The sequence below is a fragment of the Carassius auratus genome, unplaced genomic scaffold (assembly GCF_003368295.1).
Source record: "Carassius auratus strain Wakin unplaced genomic scaffold, ASM336829v1 scaf_tig00020493, whole genome shotgun sequence".
In the NCBI taxonomy this organism is placed as follows: Eukaryota; Metazoa; Chordata; class Actinopteri; order Cypriniformes; family Cyprinidae; genus Carassius; species Carassius auratus.
In genome coordinates this window covers 207,501-233,382 of record NW_020525031.1, presented here as the reverse complement: position 1 = coordinate 233,382, position 25,882 = coordinate 207,501, and the positions used below count along the sequence as shown (strand labels likewise).

The window sequence follows — 25,882 nt, the reverse complement described above, 5'->3', positions numbered from 1 at the left end:
GGAACTTTAGTTTATGGGATATCATTTAAAAACTAATTTTAAAGTAGGTGTTAAAGAAAAGTAGGTAAAATATATAGTGGGAATTTTGACTCCAAACCTTAGCCTCCCTGACATACAGTACATAAACTGACTTTCTCTAATAGGCAAAAACCATGAGCAATCCACTAGATAATAAGAAATGGAATCTCAATCCTGATGCATTTCAATTGTAATTTTAATTCGCAGAGGAAAGCAAAGATAAGAGAAGAAGCGCAATTGGAAACAAGAACTGCAAATGACTTCTGAATGGGTTTGATCATAAATAAATCGAAAGGAAAACAGAAAAGGTAGGCTATTGAATGTATTATCAGTGCATTCCCATAATAAACCACAAGCACTCCAGCTCCTCTATCGGCTCTGCGGAGGAAGTGAACAGAGACGCAGCACGCTGGAGTCAGGTTTGGTTGAACTCCGGGATGTTCATTAACATCACAGCGGTTGCGTTTCCTCACTGATGAGTCTTACAGATGTTTATGGTCGTGCTAACGGAATGGAAAGGATACCTTCCACTGGAAAAAGTCTCAACCTACTTCCGGGTGTGCGTTTGTAGCGCAGGATACTGTTTGTGTGCTCCTGGAGATCGGTAAGAATTGCTTGGAAGTGCAGCAGTGAGCTCTTCCTTCGTAATCTAGCAATCTAGTTGGGTTTCATGTCAACTCGCTCTCAAGTTCATGAATCTTGATGAATATTTGTTTTGCACGATGCAATGGCTACAGTACGTGTATATGAGGCAAGGACTGTAATAAAACAACATTCCTAATTTCCTATATAATCAAACTTGCAGAAACGAACTGTTCTTAAATCAAAGTTCAGATAGTCAGTGATGTAGAACAGGTACAGCTCGTCTCATGCTCATACAGCAGCATTATATTACCTCTGTTCTGGATTGAAGGCACAGTTATATGAACACAGACTGGTCCGGTTTTCATGCAGGATTCATTAGATCATGAAAAGGTCTTTCCAGAATGATAGTTATATGAACACATGACTGGCTATCTCTCCCTGTCTGTCTCAGCAATTACATATATCAAATAAACTTAAACTGAACGCCAAGGTCATGCAAGGACATTTGCAACCTTATGTATTCTTTACAAGGCATAAAAACACATGTTAAAGTTCGACAAATTTTGTGATAATGCAGCACTGGCAGATTAGCTCCAGTGGCATTTCCATTAACTGGCCATAGCCCCGGGCTATGCTTATTGTTTATCCAATAATCATACAATGAAACAATACTCAGTTTTTCCTCTCTAGACCATGTCTGTGTGGGACATTTCGATGGACTCCTCCGGGCGTGTGGAGTTCTTGCAGGCTCTAGCAGAGGGCTGTGTGCTGCCCACTGCCCAGCAGGGTTTAGAGCAGGTCTGGCAGCTTCTGCTCCTCTGCCTGCTGTGTCGGGTCATCTGTAGACTAGGTGAGTCCATCATGCACAGCACCAGCCCACAAACATCTGTTCAACTGAAACAGTCTTTCCCCAAAGGATGGGAACATGGCCCAGTTGGTTCTCTTATGGCTAACATCAATGCTTTTTGTCATGTGTATTGTAGCGAAATCTTCACACTTGATCTTATTATATCCAACTCATGTTGCTGAATGGGTCCATCTGTTGAGTCTTCATGTGGCAAGTTAATGCCGTCTCTCTTTTTGACAGGTGTCTCATGTCATGTGAAGCATCTGAGCTCGCTGGCGGGCGGCCTGTACGTGTTGTACACGTTCTTTGAGCTGCACATGATGTGGGTGATTATCCTGTGCCTGCTTTGCTACCTCATCCTGCTCCTCAGCATAAACTCCAGCAGACGAGGAGTCTTCCTTTCTGTCGTCATCCTCATTTACATGCTGATGGGGTCTGTCATCCACTTCCAGACAAATGCATTTTATAGATAGGGTCTAATGAACACAGAAAACTGGTTCAAATTGTAAATACTCATCACATACAAATACAGACACAGTCACAAGTGGTCACATGTTTTGATCATTTTTATTATAGGGAGCTACACATGATAGACCCAGTGACCTGGCATAAGATGAGAGGTGTGTCTTCACTGAATTATTATTCATTTGAATGTTTTATAGAAGTTTTCTTTTTCATGTCACATAATTTATCAAATGACACTCATTATGGTGTTGCATGTCCCGTACGGACCATTTCGTTTGTGTCCAGGGTCTCAGATGGTGGTGGCCATGAAGGCCATCTCTCTGGCCTTTGACCTCGATCGAGGCGCTGTGTCCAATTTTCCCTCACCGCTGGAGTTCATGGGATACCTCTGCTTTCCGGGAACCATTATCTTTGGGCCATGGATCAGTTTCGCCAGCTACACGGATGCAATTAATGGGTGCAAAATGGTAAATACTAGTATACTAGTTTCATTCTCTTAATTTTTGCAGTTACTATAAATTATTATTATTTTTTATTATTATTATTTTACTTCTGCAAGCTCTTTCTGTATATATTATGTGAACATTTTATTTATATGTATACAGATTTTATATACACATGTTTAAACGTTTGGGGTCAGAACTTTTTTTTTTTAATTATTATTATTGCTTTAATTCAGCAAGAATTCTTTAAATTGTTCAAAGACATATTTAGATAACAGAAATTAACTTCAAATAAATTCAGTTCTTTTTATTTTTTTAAAACAAGTGTCACCGTTTCAACAAAAATATTAAGCAGCACAGCTGTTTTCACCAATGATGATTAAAAAAATATATAAAAATAGAAAACATTTATTTTAAATTGTAATATTTTATTTTAATAATTTCAGTCATATGTATTCTTTTCCAAATAAATGCAGTCTTGGTGAGCATAAGAGACTCTCAAAAACTCACTGACCCCAAACTTTGTATATGTATTTGAAGTCCAAACACACACAGTCTACCCAAGCTAGTGTATTCATATAGCATTTCCCCAATCTTTATTATTTCAAAGCAGTTTTCAGAAAGTGTCTTTATATGCAGATATTGACATTTAAAATAAATTGGATGTGTTCTTCATGCTAAATGTTAATTGGGTAAAAATAATTGTTTTCATTGAAGAGAAGATAATTTTGATTTAGTCTGAGCATGTTTCCATCAGCAGAGAGTAACTATCCTGCTATCTCCTGCAGAGCGTTGGCTGGTTTGGAAAGATTGCTCTAAGCTTTCTGAGGAGTCAGATCTGCCTGGTTATTTCCAACTGTATTGCTCCTTATCTCTTTCCTTACTTCATTCCCATCTACGGTGATGGACTTCCTCGTAGGTGAGCTGCGCTTCCCTCCCCATTGGGTTCCCATATCCAGAGGAATTGAAAAGACTAGCATGAATGTTTATATCATTTTCTGTTTAATATTGTTTTATTGGCCTTTTGTCCTCAGATGGCTTCACGCTTATGAGAATGCAGTGTCCTTCCACTTCAGCAATTATTTTGTCAGCTACTTGAGTGAAACAACCACTGTGATGGCTGGAGCTGGATTCTCTGAGCACAAAGACCACATCAAATGGTGCATGCTCATACATTTTCTCTATTTATTTATCTTTTGTTCTTAGATAACCGCATTGTTGAGACCTAATGTGACATTTTCTCATTCAAAGGGATATTGCAGTAGCTAAACCTATGAATGTGGAATTGCCGAGGTCTATGGTGGAAGTTGTTACCTCTTGGAATCTACCAATGTCTAAGTGGCTTAACGCATGTATGTATATTTATTCAGGTTTGTGATACAATATTTATGTATATTAATGTTGTGCATTGGTTTTAATATTCCCTGTACATTTGAACACAAAGACGTCTTTAAAAGTGCACTCAAACTTGGCACTTTTCCTGCCATCTTGGTGACCTACACTGCCAGTGCATTGTTACATGTAAGTATTATTTCCAGCTCTCTGGTTATTATCATTTTACCAAGGTTTGTTGGCACAGAATCAGGTTCCATCTGTTTAAACAGATTTGGGTTTGTGTCAGGGTGAAAAAACACCTGATCCAGAAAACGGTTTCCCTGTGGCATGACAGCTTGGATAGAGATGGTTTCTTATCTCAGAACACCATGACCCAGATTTAAACTGCTGTCTACAGCTGGTGTAGATAGATAATTCAATACGTACCCTGGCAGCTTAAGCCTTGACATTTTTTATAAGCCTTGTTATTAAGCTATTGTAGTTGTGCATTGGTTAGGTTGTACTGCAACTCAGTGTGTAGCTTAGATAAAATCATTCATGCTATATTACCAGTTTGACCTTTAGGAATATAAGAATATAGGAATAACTGCTAGAAGTCTTTCTCGGTATCCGTGCATCAAACTATCCATGTGTTGTTGTTGTTGTTGTTGTTGTTGTTTTAGCCAGTCAGAAACATAATGTGAATATGTTTGAGTTCACTGACATGTCTGAGGAGGGTATGTTTAAAGAAAGAACACGTGGATGTAGGGGTAAATTCAGTTTGGTGCTAATTCGGACAGAAATTAGCCAAAGGTCAAAAATCTAATAAAACACCATTTATATATTTTGAGTTTTTTCAGTTAGTATGTAAATTGTACATCACAGAACAGTAATCTACCACTGAACTAAGACAAATATTAATGACAGGGATGCATAATTCAAGGTATTGTAACTGGGTGGCGACCTCTGGTGGTTAATGTGGGAAATTCATTCTACATTTATTTACCATTCAAAATTTTGAGGGTTTTTTGTTTTGTTTTTTTGAAAGAAGTCTTATGTTCACCAAGGCTTCATTTATTTGATCACAAATACAGTAGAAATAATATTGTGAAATATGATTTCAATTTAAAAAATATATATATTTTTTCTATATTATTCTATATTTAAAATATGAAATTAATTTATTCCTGTGATGGTAAAGCTGAATTTTCAGCAGCCATGACTCCAGTCTTCAGTGTCACATAATCATTCAAATATGCTTATCTGATTCTCAAAAACGTTAATTTTTATTATCATTGTTGAAAACAACTGCTTAATACAGACAATAGAAAATAGAATAGAAATAGAAAATTCAACTGAAAAGAAACTTAACAGTATTAATGTATTTACTTTTGATCAATTGAATGCATCCTTGCTGAATAAAAGTTTTAATTTATTTAGAAAAGTCTTACTGAACCCAAACTTGATAGTGATGAGGATAGTATATTTTCTTTTATTAATTAATTATGCGTTGTTTGCCAGGGTCTCAGCTTTCATCTCGGGGCCGTGCTGTTGTCTTTGGGATTCATCACTTATGTTGAACACGGTAAACAACCATTTTAGTTTATTCATGCATGCTTGCCATCAATAAAATAAAAAAAAGCTTTTTTAATTAATTCATTAGATTTAAGTAAAAAACTGAAAATATATGGATACATATGCATACAATCATCGTTGCACAAATTTCTGTAGGAAGGAAATAATAACATCTATAATAGATGTCACATCATTGGTCTAACCAACAGAACTCAAATTCTGTCTTTGTTTCCTCTTTCAGTTCTGAGAAAGCGGCTGGCGGCTATTTTCAGTGCCTGCATACTGTCAAAGCGCTGTCCAAATGACTGCCATCACCAAAATAAGAAGGTGATCTGTCCCGCACTGCAGGATCAGCTGAATTCATGATAAAAACAGTTTGTTTATTTTTTGGCTTATGCAGTATGTGATCTCTAGTTCACAGATTTCCACTGACATTTCTTATCGAGTTATATTTTTATATTGATATATCTATTTCTTTTTTTTCTATTGTAGATGGTGTGGGTGTATGGTGTTAACCTGTTCTTTAGTGCATTGTCTATATTCCATCTGACATATCTGGGATCACTTTTTGACTCTGAAATGGACAGCATGCATGCTGAGGAGGTGAGCATTTTCATATGCATATGCAATTTAAAAGTACATACAATTTTATTCAGCTACTGATAAAAATATATGAAATTAAATTAGTAGGAATTGTTTTATCACATGTTTTGTTTCCACATAGGGTTACATGGCCAGTCACACCATTCAAAAGTGGTCGGAGCTAAACTGGGCGAGCCATTGGGTGATGTTTGGCTGTTTTGTGTTTTATTGGCTCATTTAAAGAGAATACTATAGTACTAAGCAATCAAAGGAGCATTCACTGAACCTTAACATGAAAGAAGGTGGATTCTTACCATAGACTGCATTTTTCAACTGTCAGTGTTACATCCAGACTTCTGTCATCTGGAAAAGATTGCCATGGAAAGTGCCTTATGACTCATGTTGTTATACGAATCATATTCTCATAATGTGATCATACTTGTTCTTTTTTTTTTTTTTTTTTTTTGATTAGGTACAATTTTGGATTAAACAAAAGAAATAATATCAGTTTGCAGTGTACATTTGCAGTGTACAAGTTTTATTTGTATCTCTTTTTTTCTCTCTTTACAGCTTGATATACAGTAGAAAGCATAGTCTCTTTCAGTGTGACCTTGTTATTGTCACTTGTCTTGAACTTGTAAATATGTTTCATATTTTTATCAAAAGCTGTCAATTAGGTCTGACAATGTGTTATTTTTGAATAAAATTTGGCACCATGACTATTTTGATGGTTTATATCTAAGTGCATTACTCAAGGGCACTTTGTAACTTTGTTCTTAAGACATGTGTTACTTATTTTGATCAGCCATGTGGTATCATATTGTAATGGCATATTTTGTTAAATGTCCAGATATGTACTACCAAAGTAGATGTAAGTGGTTGGTTTATACTTTCAGTTAGAGGGGATTTAATCAAATTTTATACAATAAAGTCCAAGTCTGGGCCACCTAAAATCTCTTAATCTATTACCAAGTATCTGAAATATGATAATATTTAACATGTTTAAAATATAGAGGAAAGTTAATCTGTATTTTACAGGGTAACGTAAATGAGTTAGTTGATTGTGACCTCTGACCCAGTGGTGTATCCCCCCAAAGTTCACACGTTATTGTTTTAATATCGCGAGAGTTAGCGCAGCTCCTCACTACGTAATGTGCCGTGCTGCTTATGGCGGCGCTGGTGACAGTGCTGAAAGCTGTTGGGGTGAGTTTTTCTTTTATATTAAATTTTGCGTTGTCACATAACTCTTATACGGCTATATGAACGTTTAAACTTCCGACGGTTGCGTTTATATAACTTTTTTTTTTTTATATCCCTGTCTGTTTTTGACCGTTAAGTTAGATGGTTTAGGGTGGGGGCAGTGTTTCCTCTGCGTGTACTCTAGCGGTTTAGCATGTTAGCCAGCGCTTAAAGCACTGTTATTGACGAAGAGTCGTTTAAAACAATACGAAACTAACTTCGAAATCTTCTAAACAAGTCATGGGAGATATTTTGTAAAGGTCACGTATTAAGAAACGAAGCCGACCAGTCGAGGCGGCAGCGGCGGCCCAACGTGACCCGACAGCCGCTGCCGCGTGCCTTTGTTATCGGGCTGAGTGATTTATTTTAAGTCCGACATGATCACGACATATAGTAAATTGAATTAAACAACTTAACCCCATTTTCTTAGGACAGAAAAAATTAATTTGCTTTCCAAACGAGTTCTTACTAAAACCCATGTTCGTATGCTCATGATAGCCTGTAAATATCGTGGTAACGTTATGTGGGAATTGTAATTTTGCAGGCCCTGGAAAGTAATTAAAATCACTTAAAACCTAAAACAATTTTTTAGAGAACATGTTTTTGATTAAACCCTGCTACAGAATTTTCTGCGAGAGCAATTTTGGTGAAATTATTTCCTACAAGGGCCATTTCCATGATTTTCCAGTTGAGGTTGAACAATTGAAGGAAATACTTTGAAATGGCTTGATAACTGTCATGTTCTCTCATTTTGAAATGCCCTAGAGTCTACTTTTAAACAGTTGTGTTTGTTTTAATCCTATATACTCATAGGAGTAGTATATGTCGGAGTTGTTTTGTCTGAAAAGGCATTGCTAGTTAATTTGTCTCTAGATGAGCTCCAGGTGGAACCACTGCCAGCTATTGCTCAAGCGCTGCTTGCGTCACTTAGCTTCATGTCCTGATTTTGTCATTCATGTAAGTTGTAGAAATCTAAATTTCGCTTGTTGATGAAACTTAACTTGTGAACGAAAACCGTTGTCCTAATGTACTTTGCAAGGTCGTGATTTGTTTATTTGGGCCGCTGTCAATCGCAGCTGAGCAGCATGCGCTTGGGGGTGCTGACGTCACGAGCTTAGGTCTATAAACGTGTGGGCTGTAGGCGCGATCAAATCACCTGTTTTTCCACAGGATTTACCTCTTCATTAGTAATATAGAATAAGGAATTCATACTATGTCATTGCCGGTTAGGATTCATTGTGCTTTTTAAAATACTAATCACATTGTACACATTCTCGTAAAATACCGGTATTTACGTTTTCTTGGTATTCGGTTGGTAATTTCAAACCTATACGTGCTTTTCGTAATACAGACTATTGCCATAAAGTAACGAATATTGTATTTTTTGTCTGAATTGTCCCTTTAATTCTCACTGAAACCATGAGGTTGTAAATAAGCTAGGTACACAATGTGCTCTCAAGGTTTGTTCACCTGATGCTGTTAGTTTTTTCCGACTCCGAGGACATGAACAGATCTTGTCCTGTTCCCCACACTTTTTTTTGTCAACATGAACTGACCATTCATCCTATGTGTTTTCTTAATGCATATTATAGATCTAATTGAGAACAATTTATCTGCCGCCACTTTTGGATCAACTGAGCTTTATATGTTCTCTGTTATAGATCAGTGATCAACACCTCCAAATCCAGTTAACAACCATTGGAACCAAGTCCTCAGCATGCTGTTTTTATTTTATTTTTTATTTAATCCATTACAGTTGGATGTACGACACATTGTGACTTGCAAAATAAAATTGTCTGGCTCAGTAATATGTAGTCTCCATCCATTTACTTGATAATTGTATACTTGATCCATCAAAGCAAGTAATGAACTGACCTATATATTAAGCTATTTGATCTTCCCAGCTCATGTGTAAAAAACCGGAGGGAACTGAATGATTGGCATGCTGGATATGTGCAGTTGTTGACTGCTTGATTTGAATGTATTCCATAAATATTCAGCCAACTGCTGGTTCACGCTGAGACTTGTTGATCCTCTCGTGTATTCAGTCAGCTGCTCTTCTGTACATGAGGGTGCTGAGGATACTTTATTTTTAGGCCTGTGTATCAACAGGAGCGTTACATGGTGTTTTAACCCACATTAAATGAATGTGGCTGAGGGGATTGATTGTTAAATCATATATGAAGGCTGGGAGTAGGGGCAAAATTAGTTTAATAAACTGGACCTGAATTAGATTAATATACGTATTTGTTGGACTAAACACATTTAATGTGTAACTTATCTGTGTGATCTAATATCCTTTTTGTTTTTTCTCCCAAACAGTATGAAGTGAAACTGAATTGATTTTTGTACCATCTGAAACCTACTTCAAGTTCAGATCATTGATCGGTCAGAAGAAACGTCAAGGAAAAACAAAACATAACGAACATCCCCAAAACGACCCCCAGCGGTACAACAACTCTGAAGACAAGAACTGCACTGCTGCAAACGAGAAAAACTAAAGCAACACGACACAACCAAATGAGCAAACCAAAGATTTAAGAAACAGAACCAGGCCGCAACGAGCGTAGCAACCAGCCATCACCGTTAACAGCGAAGGCGAGACCTGATCTGAGACAAGAAGTTTGTGCCTACTCAACAGCTTTGAAAAAGCACACGTCCCAACGCTGAACCAAGCCCTCCTTATCCTCCCCGCACCTCGTCCTCCTCTGGGGTGTGGAGAGGGCTGCTGTCTGCTAGTCTTTTCAGATTTTGACCTTTTTCTTTGTCAATTGCATACCGAATCCCTCCCTGATCTTTTTCCCCTTCCCTACCCCCAGTCTTTTTCTTGATTTTCTGTTCACTATTTTTCAAAAGCAGTGTTCATACACCTGCACTTGCCTTTTTATTTGAATTTTTTTTGGCTCTGTTTTTTTTTTTTTTTTTTTTTTGTAATTAGAGCGTGTGCCTGAGAGGCGAGCCTTACAAGTGTGTGTGCGAGTGTGTGATCCAAGTCTTGAACATCGATTAATTGGTCCAAATCATTACATCCTTCCGAGACAACAGAACAAGGTAAGCCATGCAACACACTCCTCACACTTTTTTCCCCTTAATCTAATGAAGAATCCTTATTTGTCGGTCTTGTTGTTCTTTTATGATATACAGTGTGCCAAAACAGGCCAATTGTCCATGCTGTACATTGCGCAATCTCTGAATTTAAAGTTAAAAAGGTTGAAAATGTGTTTCTCTGTTCCTAAAACTAGTGAGCCGCTTTCTAAGCTAGCATCCTAACAGAATGTTTAGCATTAGCATCATGCTAAGTTAACTAGCAGTGCTAATAAAAACTGTAAAAAATGTGAAACTGAAATATAAGAAAATCTAACTGAATGTACCTTTTTTATCTACATATTTAGTATAAACTCAATTAAAGATATTTTAATTGATATCTCTTTCTACGATCACCATCTTGGATGTTTTTTTGTTTTTTTTGTCTCCTCTCTATTACTTGTGTTTCATTGAAAAGGTGTATATGTAGACATCTCAGTAGTTTTTGGAACCGAGATCATTCGTATTATCATGCTCTAAATCCACCTTATTTTTCCAGTGAGAGGACATTTGTACATTTTATGGGACTGGTTTCCTGTGTCATTGGCTTCCAGCTATTTTTAGCTGGACAAAACAGCAAATTTTGCTGATTGAAAATATCAAATAGTCATGTCACCATACTATTTGAATTTGTTAATTTTAATTGAGCACAGTGGTTTGTAGTGCAAAGGTTTTTCCGTTTACTGCACTGTTATTCTCGTTATTTCCCTACAGTGGCTAATGAACCTGGAAATCTTGCACATTCACAGAAAACGGCTTACTTCCACATTGAAAAATAAGGTGGAAAACAGATGAACTATTTGAGAATTAAAGGAATGGTTTACCCCCAAATTTAAATGTATTCACCCTCATGTTGTTCCAAACCAATAAGACTTTTTTCATTTTTAAAACACAGATGAAGATATTTTTAATTAAACCAGAGTGATGATTAGAGATCAGAGAATTAATACTATAATTTTTTTCCCTAAAACTGTACAAAATCTTATGGATTTGGAACGACAGGTGAGTAAAGGACAGAATTTCAGGGTGCACTATTCTGGTGATTGTACTTCAGATTTCCCCCCCCCCAATTTTCTTGTTTGTCGTATTCAACATTAATGAATTGAAATCTAGCATAGCTTTAATTCACTCATTGTTTACTCAAGCACAGATCTCTAAAGCCCCTTTCACACTGCACATTGGACCCGAAAAATTGCTGGAACATTGCCGGGTCGTCTTCTGTGTGAACGCAAACACATCCCAGGATTGGTCCCGGGTTGGGGACCTAGTAACATTGCCGGGTTCAGTCCCGCAACTAGCGCGGTATGAACAAAAGCCAGAACTAATGATATAAAGGTTGTGTTGTAGTGATGACGCGTGTTATCGTGTGACTCTTTTACCAGCTGTTTTGAAGGCAGATCAACGTTCGCGATGAAAGAAATATGTGCAAACTGTAACGAAGCTGAGATTGTTCGCCAGCTTCAGTGAAAGTTAACATGCCTAGCGTTTTTGACTCGTACATTACATGTGACATCAGGATGTTACGTGTCTTTACGGGACCATTTCGGGTTATGTGTGAACACACGCAAATATTCCGGGTAATCACTAGCAGTGTGAAGGGGCAAAATCTAGCGACCTGGGAACAATTGCCAGGACAAATTACCTGTGTATTTTCCGGAATCGCAGTGTGAAAGGGGCTTAATATGTATGATGTAGGAAGAGCTGCAACACAACGGCTTAAAAATAAAACCTATACTCAGAAAACTGTGGCCACTGTATGGGAGAATTATGGGTAGTCCCTGGAAAGGTTTTGTCGAGTTTACCTTGCCGGCATCGCCACCTGCAGCATTCCTTAGCGCTGACCTGAACAGCACCTCGCCCATCGGGCTCAGCCTGTCACCCTACGGCCGATCTGTAAGTGCCCTGCCATTCGCTCTCCACCCCACTGTCCCCCACTCTCCCGAACTTGTTCATTAAACACCCACCGTCGCCCCTCTCTGCGCTGTTCCTATACTCCATCCTGATCACTAGGCTTAGAGGCTGGCCTCGATCACTTGCCGTAGAGATGAGCAGCAACGAGAGGTGGAGCGGCAAGAACAAAGATGATTCCACTTAGACAAATATAGTAGCTGAACCCAGATTTGTTTATTCAGTCAGCTGCTGTTGAACCATGCATGATTGGCAGGAAATGGATATTAGGCTTTGTTGTTTGACACAGTGAATCAAAGCTTTTATTGCGGAGTAAAAACCTGTATCGGTTTCGATGTTCTGGCCCAGTGGTCGAGGCTAGTCAGAGTCTGTGTCATCTAACCATTTGCTGTTACAGTGTAGTCTAGCAGTGCCATACACAGTTGCTTCATCAAACTAACACATTTTCCTTGAGCATGTCTCCTTGTACGGTTTACCCAAAAATAAGTGTCATTTACTTTTCTGACCTTCTGTGGATCAAAAATAATTTCATTTGAAGGGTTGTTTTGTCCATACATTTGTCGTCTTTTGTGTTTCTCAGAAGAAAGGCAGTCATATGGTTTGGAATTACAGGTAGTGTGAGTAAACAAAGATATCTTTCATTTTTAGGTGAACTATGCGTTAAGGCCTGTTCACATTAAGTTTGTTGCAATAAAATTTAGATTCACCTATGATTGTCTGCACAATAAGTATTCCAGTCACTCACATGCTTAAATGCAAAATGCAACCTCTCTGGCTGAATACACATTTCACAATTATTACAACCCATTACTAAAATGTAACATTCTCCTTGAACGTAGCAGTGAAAGTTAAATGGCGTGATAGCGTGACATTGGAATGTACCATAGTGTAAAGTTAATATTGGTGAACTGTACCAATAGTACAGCTGTTGTAATGGATATGGTCATTTGTTGGTCGAGTAAATTGACATTACCATGCGTCAGTTACGCTTGTCATTCTTTGGATGCTTTTAGTCAAATAAAATACAAATGCAAGCATACTTGCCTTGTCACTACTTTAAGCCAGACTTGTTACTTCCATGGCTTTGAATGTTCCTGTACCATGGCCCTTGACACCAGCCATTTTAACTTGCCTTTAATGGAAGTTATGGAAATTTGACCACTTACAGTTTTTCTCAGTCAATTTGGTGCATTTCTCAAATCAGAAATGAAATTCTCAAAACTACTTGTACAACCCCCACATCATCTAGTCATTTATACACATCATAAAACCAGTTTCTCATTCTTTTGAACAAGCTGCGATTGCTTTTTTACATTCATGCAATTGATTATGCACTTTATCTGCAGTTTCCTACATTATCAGTTGCTAATGTCATGTTGCTCAAAATGTATTATATAGTTTTCTGTTCAGTAATCTTACTCAAAACATCTAGTCTTTAGTTCATCGTGTAAGTCTTTAAATGCAAAATGGTTAATCTAGTTGTCATAAACTGCCAAGCACATTTATTAATTTTACACATTATTATTATTATTATTATTATTATTATTAGACTTTTTGTAAATTTGGCATGAATTGTGCAATTGAAACTTGAGTAATGAAGAGAATGTAGATGATGAACCAATGATGAACCATTTCTCTGAAATGGCTCAAAGGTCCATCTCATGAATCTTTAGTTAGAAAGCTTATACCGTATAGACAGAAGACAACACAAGAGTTACAAAATCTGAATAATGCACTTATTTTCATCTTTGTGCCCATATTTTCCTTTTCTATATCACAATGACATTGTAAAGGTTATTTATTTTAGTCAGACCACTAGTAAAAGTATAACTGGGAATTCTATCCAGTCTCTTTCAATCAATATTCCACACGCAGTAATGTGTAAATTCTTACTTTTGAAATGGATATATGGCATACGTAAGCATATGGCATACTGTTCAATACAGTAACTGTCATCCAAAACAGTTGCCGTAGTTTACATCAGAACTTTCTTCCAGAGTACACCGTTATATTGACATGACAAAGCTCTTTGACTGTCTTATCCATAAACTATGACACAAGGACTTGTCATTCTGATGGCACTGACATGTTCATTGACACAGATATTTATTTTTGAGAGATGAACTAAGGATTTTGAGCAAGAGACTGGCTTTTGCAGGTAATCCATTGTGTTTTGCTATTTGTTGTTTTGAGAAATGCACTTGCTGTTTTGCGAATCTCAAGGATGATTTGAAGTGAGTTTTGTCATTTAATTTTTTTAAATGTCTTAAATGTTGATGATAGCCGGTAGCTTCATATGAAAACATTAGAAATTAACAGCAGTGCCGACCATCTCGAACTCGGATAAACTCCGCCTTTGTTCATAACCACTCCTCTTGCCCCAATTGGCCCACTCTTTTTTTTTTCTTTTTTTGAGTTGAACTTCTCAGTAGGGCTGTTTTTGATGCCCTCTATTGGCTCTTTCTGTTTGGTTATCCTTAATTTTAGCTAGTGTTATCATTTACTTTTAAATATCCACTCCTCCCTTCCCCCTTATCCCCCTCAGTGTCTCACCTCCCCCTACCTTCACCTGAAGATGGAGGCCTCAGAAACCCCTGTTGCTGCCCCCACCCCCTCCACCTCAAGTCAGCCAATCCCCCGCTCCGCCTCAGTCTCATGCCATGCGTCTCGTGCATCAGGGGGCAAAAAACAAAAGCGGACCCCTTTGTATCAGCGATCTGTAAGTGGGCATGATGGTGCAGTCTGTGCGGCTTGATGTCCTCACTGGCAAAGAAAACCTGACACTGTAACTGCATGCTTTTAAGTTTAGGAGTTGTAAAACTTTTGGCTTTACAGGGCTTTTTGGGTCCATAAAATCTGTTTTTGATTGTCTAACCTTTGACCACATGCCTGCCGACCGTTTACATTTCACTTGATTTATGGTTGAAAATCTACACAGAGACCTAATCCTAACTTTGAATGAGGAGACGAGTTTGTTTGTGTGCGTAAACTAATATAATTAGTTAAGTCAGTGTGAAGTGGATTAAAGGCATGAATTTTTATTTATTTTTTTATTAGTATGAAACCGGTGGTACTTGCATTTGTATGTTCTTTAGTATTGTGCAGGTACAGCAGATTTATCCTGGTCAATTTGATCTACTTGATCAGGGAACCAGTTCAAGCAGACCAAATGGAGAAGAGAAACCAATACCTACATGCCACAACATATTACTGGGACAGCATTTCCCCTCTTTAAAATTTTTATTTTTCTTGCAAATACTTTCAGCACTTAAAATCCTGTTTCATCCCATTTTACCATTTCCACATTTGTGTTCTGAGCGGTTGTGAAGCAGTTGGATGTGTGGAGAGTGCTGAAGGGCGAAAATTGAGCAAGTGCTTTTTTAACTTATTCTATGTCTTATTTCTCAATAGATGAGTTTTGACCCCAGTCTGCTGCATAATAATGGCCATAGTGGCTTTGCCAATGGAACGAGCATGGGAATTCGTGAGACTGGAGTGGTTGAAAAACTGCTAGCATCATACGGCTTCATTCAGTGCTCTGAGAGACAAGCCCGCCTCTTCTTCCACTGCTCTCAGTACAACGGCAACCTGCAGGAGCTGAAGATTGGAGGTATGAGCTGAATGGGGTTTGTGAAATGGCAGGAAATAGGGTTGAACAATTTAACTAAAAATGGCCTTTTGATGATAACCTTTTTGGTCATGTGTAGTACCAAAAAAATCATTGAATGTCTCTTATCCAGTCAAGTGATTGAACCAGCATTTTGAATTGTAATTTTAAATTGCTGAAACACTGCTTCATTTCTTTCAAGGAAATCAGTTAAACCTACTTAGTCTGTTGCCATTTTTTGCTTCTGAAATATGACGTTTATTTCCATTTTAAACATTTCTTTCTTGGGAGTTACGAGATCAGGAAGAATCATTAAACTAGACTAGTGGTGGTTCTTTAAGAAGAGCTTATGGCCAAAATACAAAAATTATTAAAACTTTGGGGTACAAATCTCTGGTAAAATCATCACAAACGTTTTGTCTCTATATTCAATAACTTGACCTTGTTGCCAAAAATACAGTAGTAAGCAGTAAATATTTATTGTGTTGTAATGTCTTAATGCAGGAACTGATTTCCATGTTTTGTCTGTTCTGCCACTTTTCAGATGATGTGGAGTTTGAGGTGTCGTCTGATAGACGCACTGGCAAACCAATTGCGGTGAAGCTGGTAAAAATCAAGGCAGAAATGTTGCCAGAAGAGCGAATTTCTGGGCAGGTGGGGCCTGACTTGCACGCCTCTCCTTTAACTGTGCTGCATGGTTTTATTCATCCAGTTAAGGAACACATTTTACTTTTGTGTTTTTTTGACCTTGTCCCATTAATGTCAGTCTTTGTTGGTTTCAAGCTCATTTTTAATCCATATTGACCTGGAAAATACATAAATCACTGGTTTCAATTATTAGGAGTAGCAGTCCTCTTAACTGACCTGATGCTAATGCTTCGTTTTGTGTGGGTTCACAATGAGCTTGATTGTCTTTGTGTTTTGCCGTCTTGTTAGAGAACTTTTCATCTTCATTTAAAAATAGATTTGAGAGAAACAAATCTTGATTTGATAAATTGATACTTAAATATTCAATTTATGAGTGGTTCTTTTGAACTCTGTACAAGTCAAATCTTATATGTAATATCCTTCTTTTTGTTTTTATCTGTGTTTAGTTCAGAACATGTTGCATATCTGTGGTGTTTAGCTTTTAGCTTTTAAACATGGTTAGTTAATCCTTTCTTTCACCAATGCAGCCTCTAACCCCGTGTTGTCTGTTTGCAAATCCCCTTTCTTCAGGTAGTGTCAGCTATCCCCTCTCACTTGGACGGGAAGTCTGCACCTGGCCAAGTGCCCACGGGCAGTGTGTGTTATGAGAGAAACGGGGTGAGTGTCCTTTATTCTCATTTGAAGAGTTTCTTATACATTTTAGACGAGGCATGTGACTCAAATTTTCATTTTGCGGTTATTTGCTAATGCTTTTATCACTGTATATATGGTATATCACGGTATTAAAATTCAGTTGCAGAAAATATCAAAGTAGAATAGGTTTAACTTTTTTTCTTATAACAAAAAGAAACGGAACATTTAAATATAATTAAGCAATGCACAAAATTATAAAGACCAGTAGGTAACGTCTTAAAATATGATCACATTAGTTAACCTTAGTTAATGCACTAATATTAACAATGAGCAATGGCTATATTTGTTACAGAAGTTATTAATTTTTGTAAAAAAAAAAACACAGCTGTTGAAGTTAGTTCGAGTTCATTAACACCGAAGCAACTTTTGGCTTCAACAACGTGTTATTTAATAATGACATTAAGATTAATGAATGCTTAGAAGAATTTTTCATTGACAATTTGTTTTACTAATAAATTAACTAATGTTATCTATAGGACACTTAATGTTAAGTGTCACTGAACAATAATGAATCAAAATATTTTCAAACTATATCTAGGGCATGTGTTAGTCCAGATTAAAATGTAAAAAAGTTTGAAAATAAATAGCCTATTAAGTCTAAATATTTAAGCATTTGGCGCTGTGATGAGCACCATAGCAAATACACATCTGAATGGTTGTTTAATTCATTTAAACAAGTTTCAGAAAGTGGACATTCGTTCATCTTTCCCCGTTTTAAGACCTTTTTGTGACGTATAGCTTCTCAAACCAAAAGAAAAGCTGGGTGATAACAGCTCTGTGGTTCATAAACTGGTCTTTATATGGCACACCGATGATAGCAGTTGCGGTTTCTGAAAGTGTTTGTGGTTTGAATCTTTTCACAGGAAGTGTTTTATTTGACCTACACCCCTGAGGATATAGAAGGAAATGTGACTTTAGATACCGGCGATAAAGTCAATTTTTACATGGAGACCAACAAGCAGTAAGTAGATTACTGTATTGTCTTTTTTGAAATCTGTATCATTTCAAAAGAGCAAAAAATGTTGGGTGTGAAAATTGATTATTTTTTGTTTTTTCAGCACTGGTGCTGTTAGTGCTCACAACATTGTATTGGTAAAGAAGAAACAGTCAAGATGTCAGGGAGTTGTTTGTGCCACCAAGGTAAGGATCTGATTCAAAGATAAGTTTGCAGTAGTTGTGTTTTTCAGACATTAAACCAACGAAATGGTGATCTTGCCCTCTGGTGGGAAGGACAATAGCAAAAGACTTCTCTTATCTCAGCGTTCTGCTAGAATAGTCACATGAAGTTGTGTAGGTTTAGCAATTACTTGTATAGTGGTAAATGGTTTATTTACAAATTTTTACATTTTCAAATTTTGAATAAGTATTTTCAAATACTTTGTTTGTTAGGTTTACTTCAAAACTATATTCTTATTGCAGGAGGCCTTTGGATTCATTGAACGAGGAGATGTTGTGAAGGAGATCTTCTTCCACTACAGTGAGTTTAAAGGAGATCTGGAAGCTCTACAAGCTGGAGATGATGTGGAATTCAGCATTAAAGAAAGAAATGTGAGCAGTTGATGAAGAAATGTTTTTTTTAATGAGCAAAATGCTTTAATTGATGATCTGTTGGTCTTTGGTTAGTAACTAATACTCTCTGATAAGATTCAAAAGATTTTACTTTAAAACACTGAGTGAAATAAATAGTCGTGAGATGCATTGCCATTTCAAACAGCTGTATTGAGATTGTTTCTGTGTGCGTCTCATAGGGCAAGGAAGTGGCCACAGATGTGAGACTGTTGCCTCAGGGTACCGTTATATTTGAGGACATCAGTATTGAGACTTTCGAGGGAACTGTCAACAAGGTTATTCCCAAGGTCCCCAACAAGAATCAGGTTTGTGAATCAGCTCTTGCCACTAGTCTTCCAAGACTCCCAGGATAACATTACCATAATAGATCCTGCTTGGATGTTAAATCCGAATAAGACTTCATCTGTCTCTCTCAGAATGACCCACTGCCTGGGCGAATCAGTGCCAGAATTAATTTCACTGACAAAGAGCTGCTATTCGGTGAGAAGGACAGCAAGTCCAAAGTGACGCTGCTTGAGGGCGACCATGTCCAGTTCAATATATCCACTGACCGTCGTGACAAACTGGAGAGAGCCACAAATATCGACATCCTCCCCGATACCTTCCATTTCACAAAGGAGGCCCGTGAAATGGTGCGACTGCAGAACTTTGCTCTTGTGGTTCCTTGCAAGGATGTTTTATTTTTTGCTAATGTTGGCCTTGGCTCTCTCCTTGTCTTTTTGTGCAGGGTGTGATAGCTGCCATGCGTGATGGTTTCGGCTTCATCAAATGTGTGGACCGTGATGCCCGAATGTTCTTCCATTTCAGCGAAGTTCTGGAAGAGAGCCAGCTGCACATTTCTGATGAAGTGGAATTCACTGTAGTCCCTGTGAGTTCCCAGACACCACCACACCAGAAGCACTTTTGTGTTCTTGTTTATGTTTGATGGACTACTAGACAGTTCAACGTAATTTGGCCATCTTGTTTGCTGGATATTAGTATGTATGTAAATTGTAGTTGTGGTCTTACATCCCCTTATTCCTCTATCAGGACATGCTGTCAGCCCAAAGGAACCATGCAGTGCGGATCAAAAAGCTGCCCAAGGGCACAGTGTCGTTCCACACTCAATCTGAGCTGCGTTTTATGGGAGTTGTGGAGAAAGAAGCTGTGCCTGTTACAACCAACAAGAACTCCAGCCCCAGCAAGGGCAAAGAGAAGGTAGGCTGATTCTTTACTTCCTGAATCTACACTACAGTTCAGAAGTTTGGGATTTTCAAGGTGGTTTTGAAAGAGGTTTCTTATGCTCACCAAGGCTACATTTATTTGATCCAAAAAGCAGTAAAACTGATATTGTGAAATCGTTACAATTTAAAATAACTTGTATTTGTTTTAAAATGTAGTTAAGCCTTATGATGACAAAGCAGTCATTACACTAGACTTCAGAAGATTGTTATAATATTGATTTGATGCTCATGAAACATTTTTTCTCAATATTTAAAACAATTGTACTAAATATTTTAGTGGAAATGGTGATACGTTTTTTTTCAGGATTCTTGAAACAGAAAGCTCAAAATACTATTTTTAAACATTGTTTCTACTGTCAAATTAAGTGATCAAATTAGTGTGTCCTTGCTGAATAAAGAAAACTGTAATGATCCCAAACTTTTGAAAGGTAGTGTATATGCAGTTGATTTTAATGTGTTTCTTCTTGAAGGACACATCTGTTAGAGTTTTGTGTAGAACCATCAGTCAAAATTATAAAGAGTGAGTTTATAAATGGAGGAATTTAGTTGCTCAGTATTTTTGTTTTTAATTTTGCTTTTGTATCCTGCATCTGCTTGTCTGTCTCTGAATTGATATTATTGATTTTACTTATAGTAATTTTGAGTAGTAAAATCTGGATGTCTAATCCTCCATATTTCTCTTCTTTTTTTTATTTATTTTTTTAAGGTAAAAGTTGAAAAGGTCAGTTTGATCTGTATGTCCTTGACTGTTTGGTTATGAAGCCTGTTGGCATGAGCTGAGATTGATTTACCAGCTTTAAATCATACAGACATGTTAACCTCTTAACCATAACCAACTCAACCAAGCTGTGCCACTCAGTGTGTGCATTCTTGTGTGAGGGGTATAATGGTTCGCTTTCGGTCACTCACGCAATTAAGGCACAAATGTGTTCCAAACCGTGACTGACAAAATGTTTTGGAACAGTTTTACTCCTTTTGTAAGTGTGTGCATGATGGCTAAATATTGTAATGTGTTGGATGTTTGAGTTTCTTTATTTACTTATTGTGTGAATACAAATTTTCCCCATGCTTTGCATCTTTTTGGATATTTATTCTATAAGGCAAAGCTACAAGTTTCACAATTTATGGCCACTGGTAGCCAGATACTTAATCTTGTTTACATGGTCCTCATGTGATTTCAGTCTGAAGTGTTGAAAATAACCTTCAGCATTGACACTAATCAAAAAATATAAATTTAGTGTACAACTAGGTCTAATTTCTTTACTTAATCTTGAGGAGCACTCATAGTATTTCAGCTCAAAATACCCCATAGATCATTTATTATATTTTGAAAATGCCTATTTTGAGAGGAAGTAGAAACCTGCTGTTTTGGTGCATGTATCTTTGAAATGCAAATAAGCTGCTGTTCTCCGCCCTCTTTACAGCTTGTACCTCAGATACTCTTGACAAAAAAAATCTTAATCGCATGCACTGGAAGAAAAACGGCATGTTGAGTACTAAACTAAGTTCTCTTACATGGCTTATTGTGCTTAAACTATCAAATACACACAAGTTTGTTAAAAATACATGATTTACAAAAACTGTCTGTCGTGTCTGTGAAAATAAACACCGGGGAAAGAGATGGCATGTTTATGCTAGATCTGTGTGGCAGCAGGGTAATGTACAGTAAATAAGTGAATCCACTGTAAGTGAATCCACTGCACTCTTGTTTCTGCTGAGGCTGGGACTTTAAATATTGTTCTGTGCTTGTCTGTGCAGCTAACAATAGTACAGTTTGCATGCTGTGCTCAAACTTTTGCCATGGCATTAGAACTGGTATATCGTTGAGCGGTGCCGTTGACTGGAAATTAGCATATAAAGGGGTGTTGATATTATAGAAAGATCCCTTTGCCACGTCACAAAAACACGCTCGTTTTTTCAGATGCTTGCAGAAAAAGACTTACTGGATTACTTTTATTCATGTTTCCTGGGTTGGTAGATGCACTAGGGGACCGATTATAGAACTTAAAACTGGAAAAAAATCAGAAGTCACATGACATTCTGCCAAGTATGGTGACCCAGACTCAGAATTCGTGCTCTGCATTTAACCCATCCAAAGTGGGTTAAACTCTCTAACCACTAGGCCATGACTTCCCCCAGATTTCCTTGATGTCACCTTTAAAATGACGTACATCCTGACTGTTCATCTCATGAGTCTACAGTATATCAGTCTACTGAGTTCACCTCAGTTCTGGATGTGTTGGTAAATGTTGTTGGTTTTTAATGTGAATGTGTGTATTTGTGTTGTCACCAGGATGCAGAGGAAGGCTCGATTGCATATGAAGAGAGTGGAGTGAAGAGCACTATTCCCTACTATATTAAAGACCTGGAGGGAGGCGCTTACCCACAGCTTGGAGACAAGGTACATTAGACTGTCACTGTGCTTCAGTGTTACTTTTGCTTGCTGAATTTATCCTTGAATTAATAAGCTAGTTTTTCAACCTGAGTATTTGTTTTAATGTAAATCCCAATGTCTCCACTAGGTGGAGTTCTCCATCAGTGAGGTGAAACGCACCGGACAGCAAAGTGCTGTGTCCCTCAAGATCCTTAATCGTGCTGCTGGCACCAAGAGGCTTCTGGGATACATAGCAACACTGAAGGATAACTTCGGCTTCATAGAAACAGCCAATCATGATCAGGAAATTTTCTTCCACTACAGGTAATGAAAGTGTCTCCCGAAAGGGTTTGACTCATAGTTTTGTTTTTGATTATCATGGTTTACTCTGAATTGTGTGCAGTGAGGTATGTGGGGATGTGGATAACATGGACCTGGGGGATACAGTGGAGTACACTCTCTCCAAGGGCAAAGGAAACAAAATCAGTGCTGAGAAGGTCACCAAAGTTGCAGCTGGTATGATGCAGAGAATTTTTATTGGTTTGACATTAATACATTAATAATTGGTTCATCCAAATAACACAACTCTGTGTGACAGTGAATGGAGTAGAAGAGGATGCGAGTAATACCATGTTCCTGGGGAAAGTGGTTCGGCCCTTGCGCAGTGTGGACCCCTCTCAGAATGATTATCAAGGCCTTATTGAGATCACAGAGGAAGGTGAGTGACAAGCTATTTTTTTTTTTTTTTTTTGCGTGTTTTTAAAATCCATCTGGAGTAATTCATAGTCATGTTAGAGACCATGAACTCTGATCGTTTGTCATTAACTACTGTTCTTTGCTCAGACACTTCACCAGGAGTCAGTAAGGGTCAGAGTTATCCGTTCGGCATCGTTGGTATGTCCAATAAAGGCGACTGTCTGCAAAAGGGTGAGATGGTGAAATTTCAGTTGTGTACAGTGGCCCAGACAGGACAAAAGATGGCCTGCAACATTGTCCCTCAGCGTAGAGCCCTGGTGGAGTGCGTCAAAGATCAGGTAAACATAATGATGCAAGAAAGTGGTAAAATAGTTTTTAAATTAAGACACTGGCTAAAAATGTTTTTTTTTACTCCCTAGTTTGGTTTCATCACATATGAAGTTGGAGAGAGCAAGAAGCTGTTTTTCCACGTCAAGGAGGTTCAAGATGGCCTGGAGCTCCAGGCTGGTGATGAAGTGGAGTTTTCAGTTATCCTGAACCAGCGGACAGGCAAATGCAGTGCCTGCAATGTTCGTAGAGTCAGGTAAGACTGTTGGGTATGAATCTGAGTCACACATAATATAAAAAATTTAGTGGTTAAATATTTGGTTTATATTGGCTAAAATATTTAATTAATCTTTTTAATTAATCAAACCAGATTTGTATTCCTTTTTGGGAGGTTTTCCATGTTTTTTTATTTATTTATTACACAGTGAGGGTCCAAAACCAGTAGCAACACCTCGACCTGACCGACTGGTCAATCGCTTGAAGAGCATCACTCTTGATGACACCAACGCCCCCCGTCTTGTCATTATCAGACAGCCTCGTGGCCCAGATAATTCAAAGGTAAGAATAAACTACATCTCGGTTTACCACTTCTTGATTCTTGAATCCAAGTAAATAAAACAATTTTTTGCATGTTTTTGAAAAATATTTACCTAACCAAAATTGAAGGATTTTGCTTCTAAAGGGACAGTCCAGAATACTTTCAAACATGAAAAATGCCTAAAACAATTGACACATTTTATATTGACTTGTTTTGTTCCTACAGGGCTTCAATGTAGAGAGGAAAACCCGCCAACCCGGTGTTACTGACTGAGTACGGTTCACTCCTCTTCCTCCTCCTGACTATGGAAGAAACACCTTGTAGAAAAGCAATCAGACAGAGGGCAGAGGAAGGGAGCTGTGTTCCTCTTTTCGCTCTCATTTTATCTCTCACCCGTAAACACAATTCAAGACTTGAAAATTAGCACACACAATTCCTTTCATGTCAGGATCCCTTGCAAAAAAAAAATCTCATCTCATTGTATGTGTGACATTTTTGTGTGGTTGTTTTTTTGAGCAAAACCCCTCGTGTTATTCGAGCGTGTGAGTGTGGTATGCATCATGTTTGGAAAAAGTAAACTTGTAAGGTTATGCAGAGGATGTTATGGGAAAGGGTTTCATAGTTCTCATATCTTTGATTGAGATGTGGGCACTGCTTGACCTGTTTTTCGTTTCTGCATAAATTGAAATGCCAGGAATTCTGCACCTGCTGCTGTGTGAGTGAGTTTTTGTTTTAGAGTAGCTTTGCCTGTCTGTATTTGACTTCCATTTATATATACTTTATTCTTCCTGTATCACTTGAATTCTTCCCATGTTGACTTTTTCACCCAGGTGAAGTTGAGATAATGCTAGGCTCTTTCTGCTAAGAAATAGAATGACTTTGAGGTTATTTTCACTTGCGTTTCCATACCAATTCCATAGGTTTTAACATGGATCTGAAAACGTAATAAATTTTCCTCTGCGCTCAGAACCTGATTGTGTATGGTTTTTGATGTGAATTACTATTTTTGGTTATTTTCCTGATTTCACATGCTCCATCTGTTTATGGCAAGTGCAGAATTCCTAATGGCATCTTGTAGCCTGCAGTCTTTTTTATATAGCCCTTCTTTCTTTGCACATGTAATTACAATTTTTTCCCCCTTTGTGTTCTACTTAATGTCTGCTAATGAATAAAGAAAAAGGTGCCTAAAAACAAACAAAAAAATAAATAAATGGTGTCTCTATTCCCAAACATCCACCAAAATATAAGAGCAGTTATAGGGTGGTGTGCTCTCCAACCCCCCACAGTTATAGAATACAGGTGTGCAACCGCACCACCGCCCCACCGCCCCCCCCCCCCCCCACACACACACACTATCTGGGGGTTAAAATATACTCTATGTATGCTTTTACTTGGTTGGACCTGAATAATATAAGCAAATGTGTGCAGAACATGAGAAGTGGGGGAAATGTAATAAGCAAAATTTAAAAACATGCAGAGAAATTTGATTATATGAATAGAGGCTTTTTGCAGTGCTTCTTATGACATATGGAGCTATTACTGTCTTGAATATTCTCTGGAGCACCCTGGGTTTGTGTTGAACTTTACGGTTCTCCTATATACTTTTGTTAATGGTCTTGAATGAAACCATTGAAATAAACATTTTATGAGAATCAAAGGTATATTATGTTTAACTTTTCATCAGTAAAATATTGTACCAAACCTTTAAACATCATATTCATGCCTTTGCACCTTTACTTACTTTCGTGACATTTGACATTAATGAGGTATCCATGAAACCTAGAAGATCGGGTGTTTCAGAATGCTTAAACTCTGGTGCTTCCTAACTGTATGGTGATTTCAGAGCGATGCATCTTCGGTTTTGTCACTGATGTTGGGTTCTGGCTCTGAGACCATCGTGTCCACCATTGCCTCAGATCTTCTGGACTGCTTGGAGGAGGATTAGATATCTGGTTTGCTGAAACAAGCACATATGGGAGTTTGGACTCCAACGTTGTGACCACTCTTTTTGTTCCACTATCTCCATGTGATCCGTCTGCTGAGATCTGTATTTGTTTGACAGTTTTTTGGACAAGTTTTTGTGCATCTGCTTGGATATTCTCTCCGGTGATGGTTTCATGTTCTGTTCGCTGCTGTAAGTATCTCAA

General features: G+C 37.8%; 3 protein-coding genes across 8 annotated transcripts in view; 2 read left to right on the top strand and 1 right to left on the bottom strand.

Moving 5' to 3' along the window:
- Positions 1 to 387: 387 nt before the first annotated feature.
- LOC113076434 (protein-serine O-palmitoleoyltransferase porcupine-like) lies at positions 388 to 6,548 on the top strand. The gene is made up of 13 exons (XM_026249090.1): positions 388 to 622; positions 1,294 to 1,453; positions 1,691 to 1,883; positions 2,027 to 2,070; positions 2,201 to 2,382; positions 3,147 to 3,277; positions 3,393 to 3,518; positions 3,610 to 3,710; positions 3,803 to 3,879; positions 5,194 to 5,257; positions 5,489 to 5,574; positions 5,740 to 5,850; positions 5,972 to 6,548. Exons 2-13 carry the CDS (start codon positions 1,297 to 1,299, stop codon positions 6,068 to 6,070), a joined length of 1,371 nt encoding a protein of 456 aa, XP_026104875.1. The 5' UTR covers positions 388 to 622; positions 1,294 to 1,296; the 3' UTR covers positions 6,071 to 6,548.
- Positions 6,549 to 6,933: 385 nt separating this feature from the next.
- On the top strand, positions 6,934 to 25,396 carry LOC113076431 (cold shock domain-containing protein E1). Of its 6 annotated transcripts, none has more exons than XM_026249085.1 (22): positions 6,934 to 7,032; positions 9,391 to 10,119; positions 14,606 to 14,779; positions 15,472 to 15,670; positions 16,212 to 16,378; positions 16,886 to 16,972; positions 17,872 to 17,969; positions 18,067 to 18,148; positions 18,428 to 18,556; positions 18,757 to 18,882; positions 18,994 to 19,209; positions 19,305 to 19,445; positions 19,607 to 19,774; positions 20,507 to 20,521; positions 22,094 to 22,201; positions 22,323 to 22,498; positions 22,578 to 22,690; positions 22,773 to 22,892; positions 23,018 to 23,208; positions 23,290 to 23,453; positions 23,623 to 23,755; positions 23,961 to 25,396. In XM_026249085.1, exons 3-22 carry the CDS (start codon positions 14,636 to 14,638, stop codon positions 24,006 to 24,008), a joined length of 2,625 nt encoding a protein of 874 aa, XP_026104870.1. In that variant the 5' UTR covers positions 6,934 to 7,032; positions 9,391 to 10,119; positions 14,606 to 14,635; the 3' UTR covers positions 24,009 to 25,396. The 6 variants fall into 6 exon arrangements, with proteins under 6 accessions (XP_026104870.1, XP_026104871.1, XP_026104872.1 ...); XM_026249086.1 differs by lacking the exon at positions 14,606 to 14,779 and adding an exon at positions 11,892 to 12,045; XM_026249087.1 differs by lacking the exon at positions 14,606 to 14,779.
- Positions 25,397 to 25,443: 47 nt separating this feature from the next.
- Positions 25,444 to 25,882, bottom strand: part of LOC113076433 (ras association domain-containing protein 8-like) — a 2,774-nt gene continuing 2,335 nt past the window's right edge. Inside the window, exon 3 of the mRNA XM_026249089.1 lies at positions 25,444 to 25,882. This exon is cut by the window's right edge and continues 986 nt beyond it. Coding sequence (XP_026104874.1) covers positions 25,541 to 25,882 — 342 coding nt within the window. The 3' untranslated portion in view covers positions 25,444 to 25,540.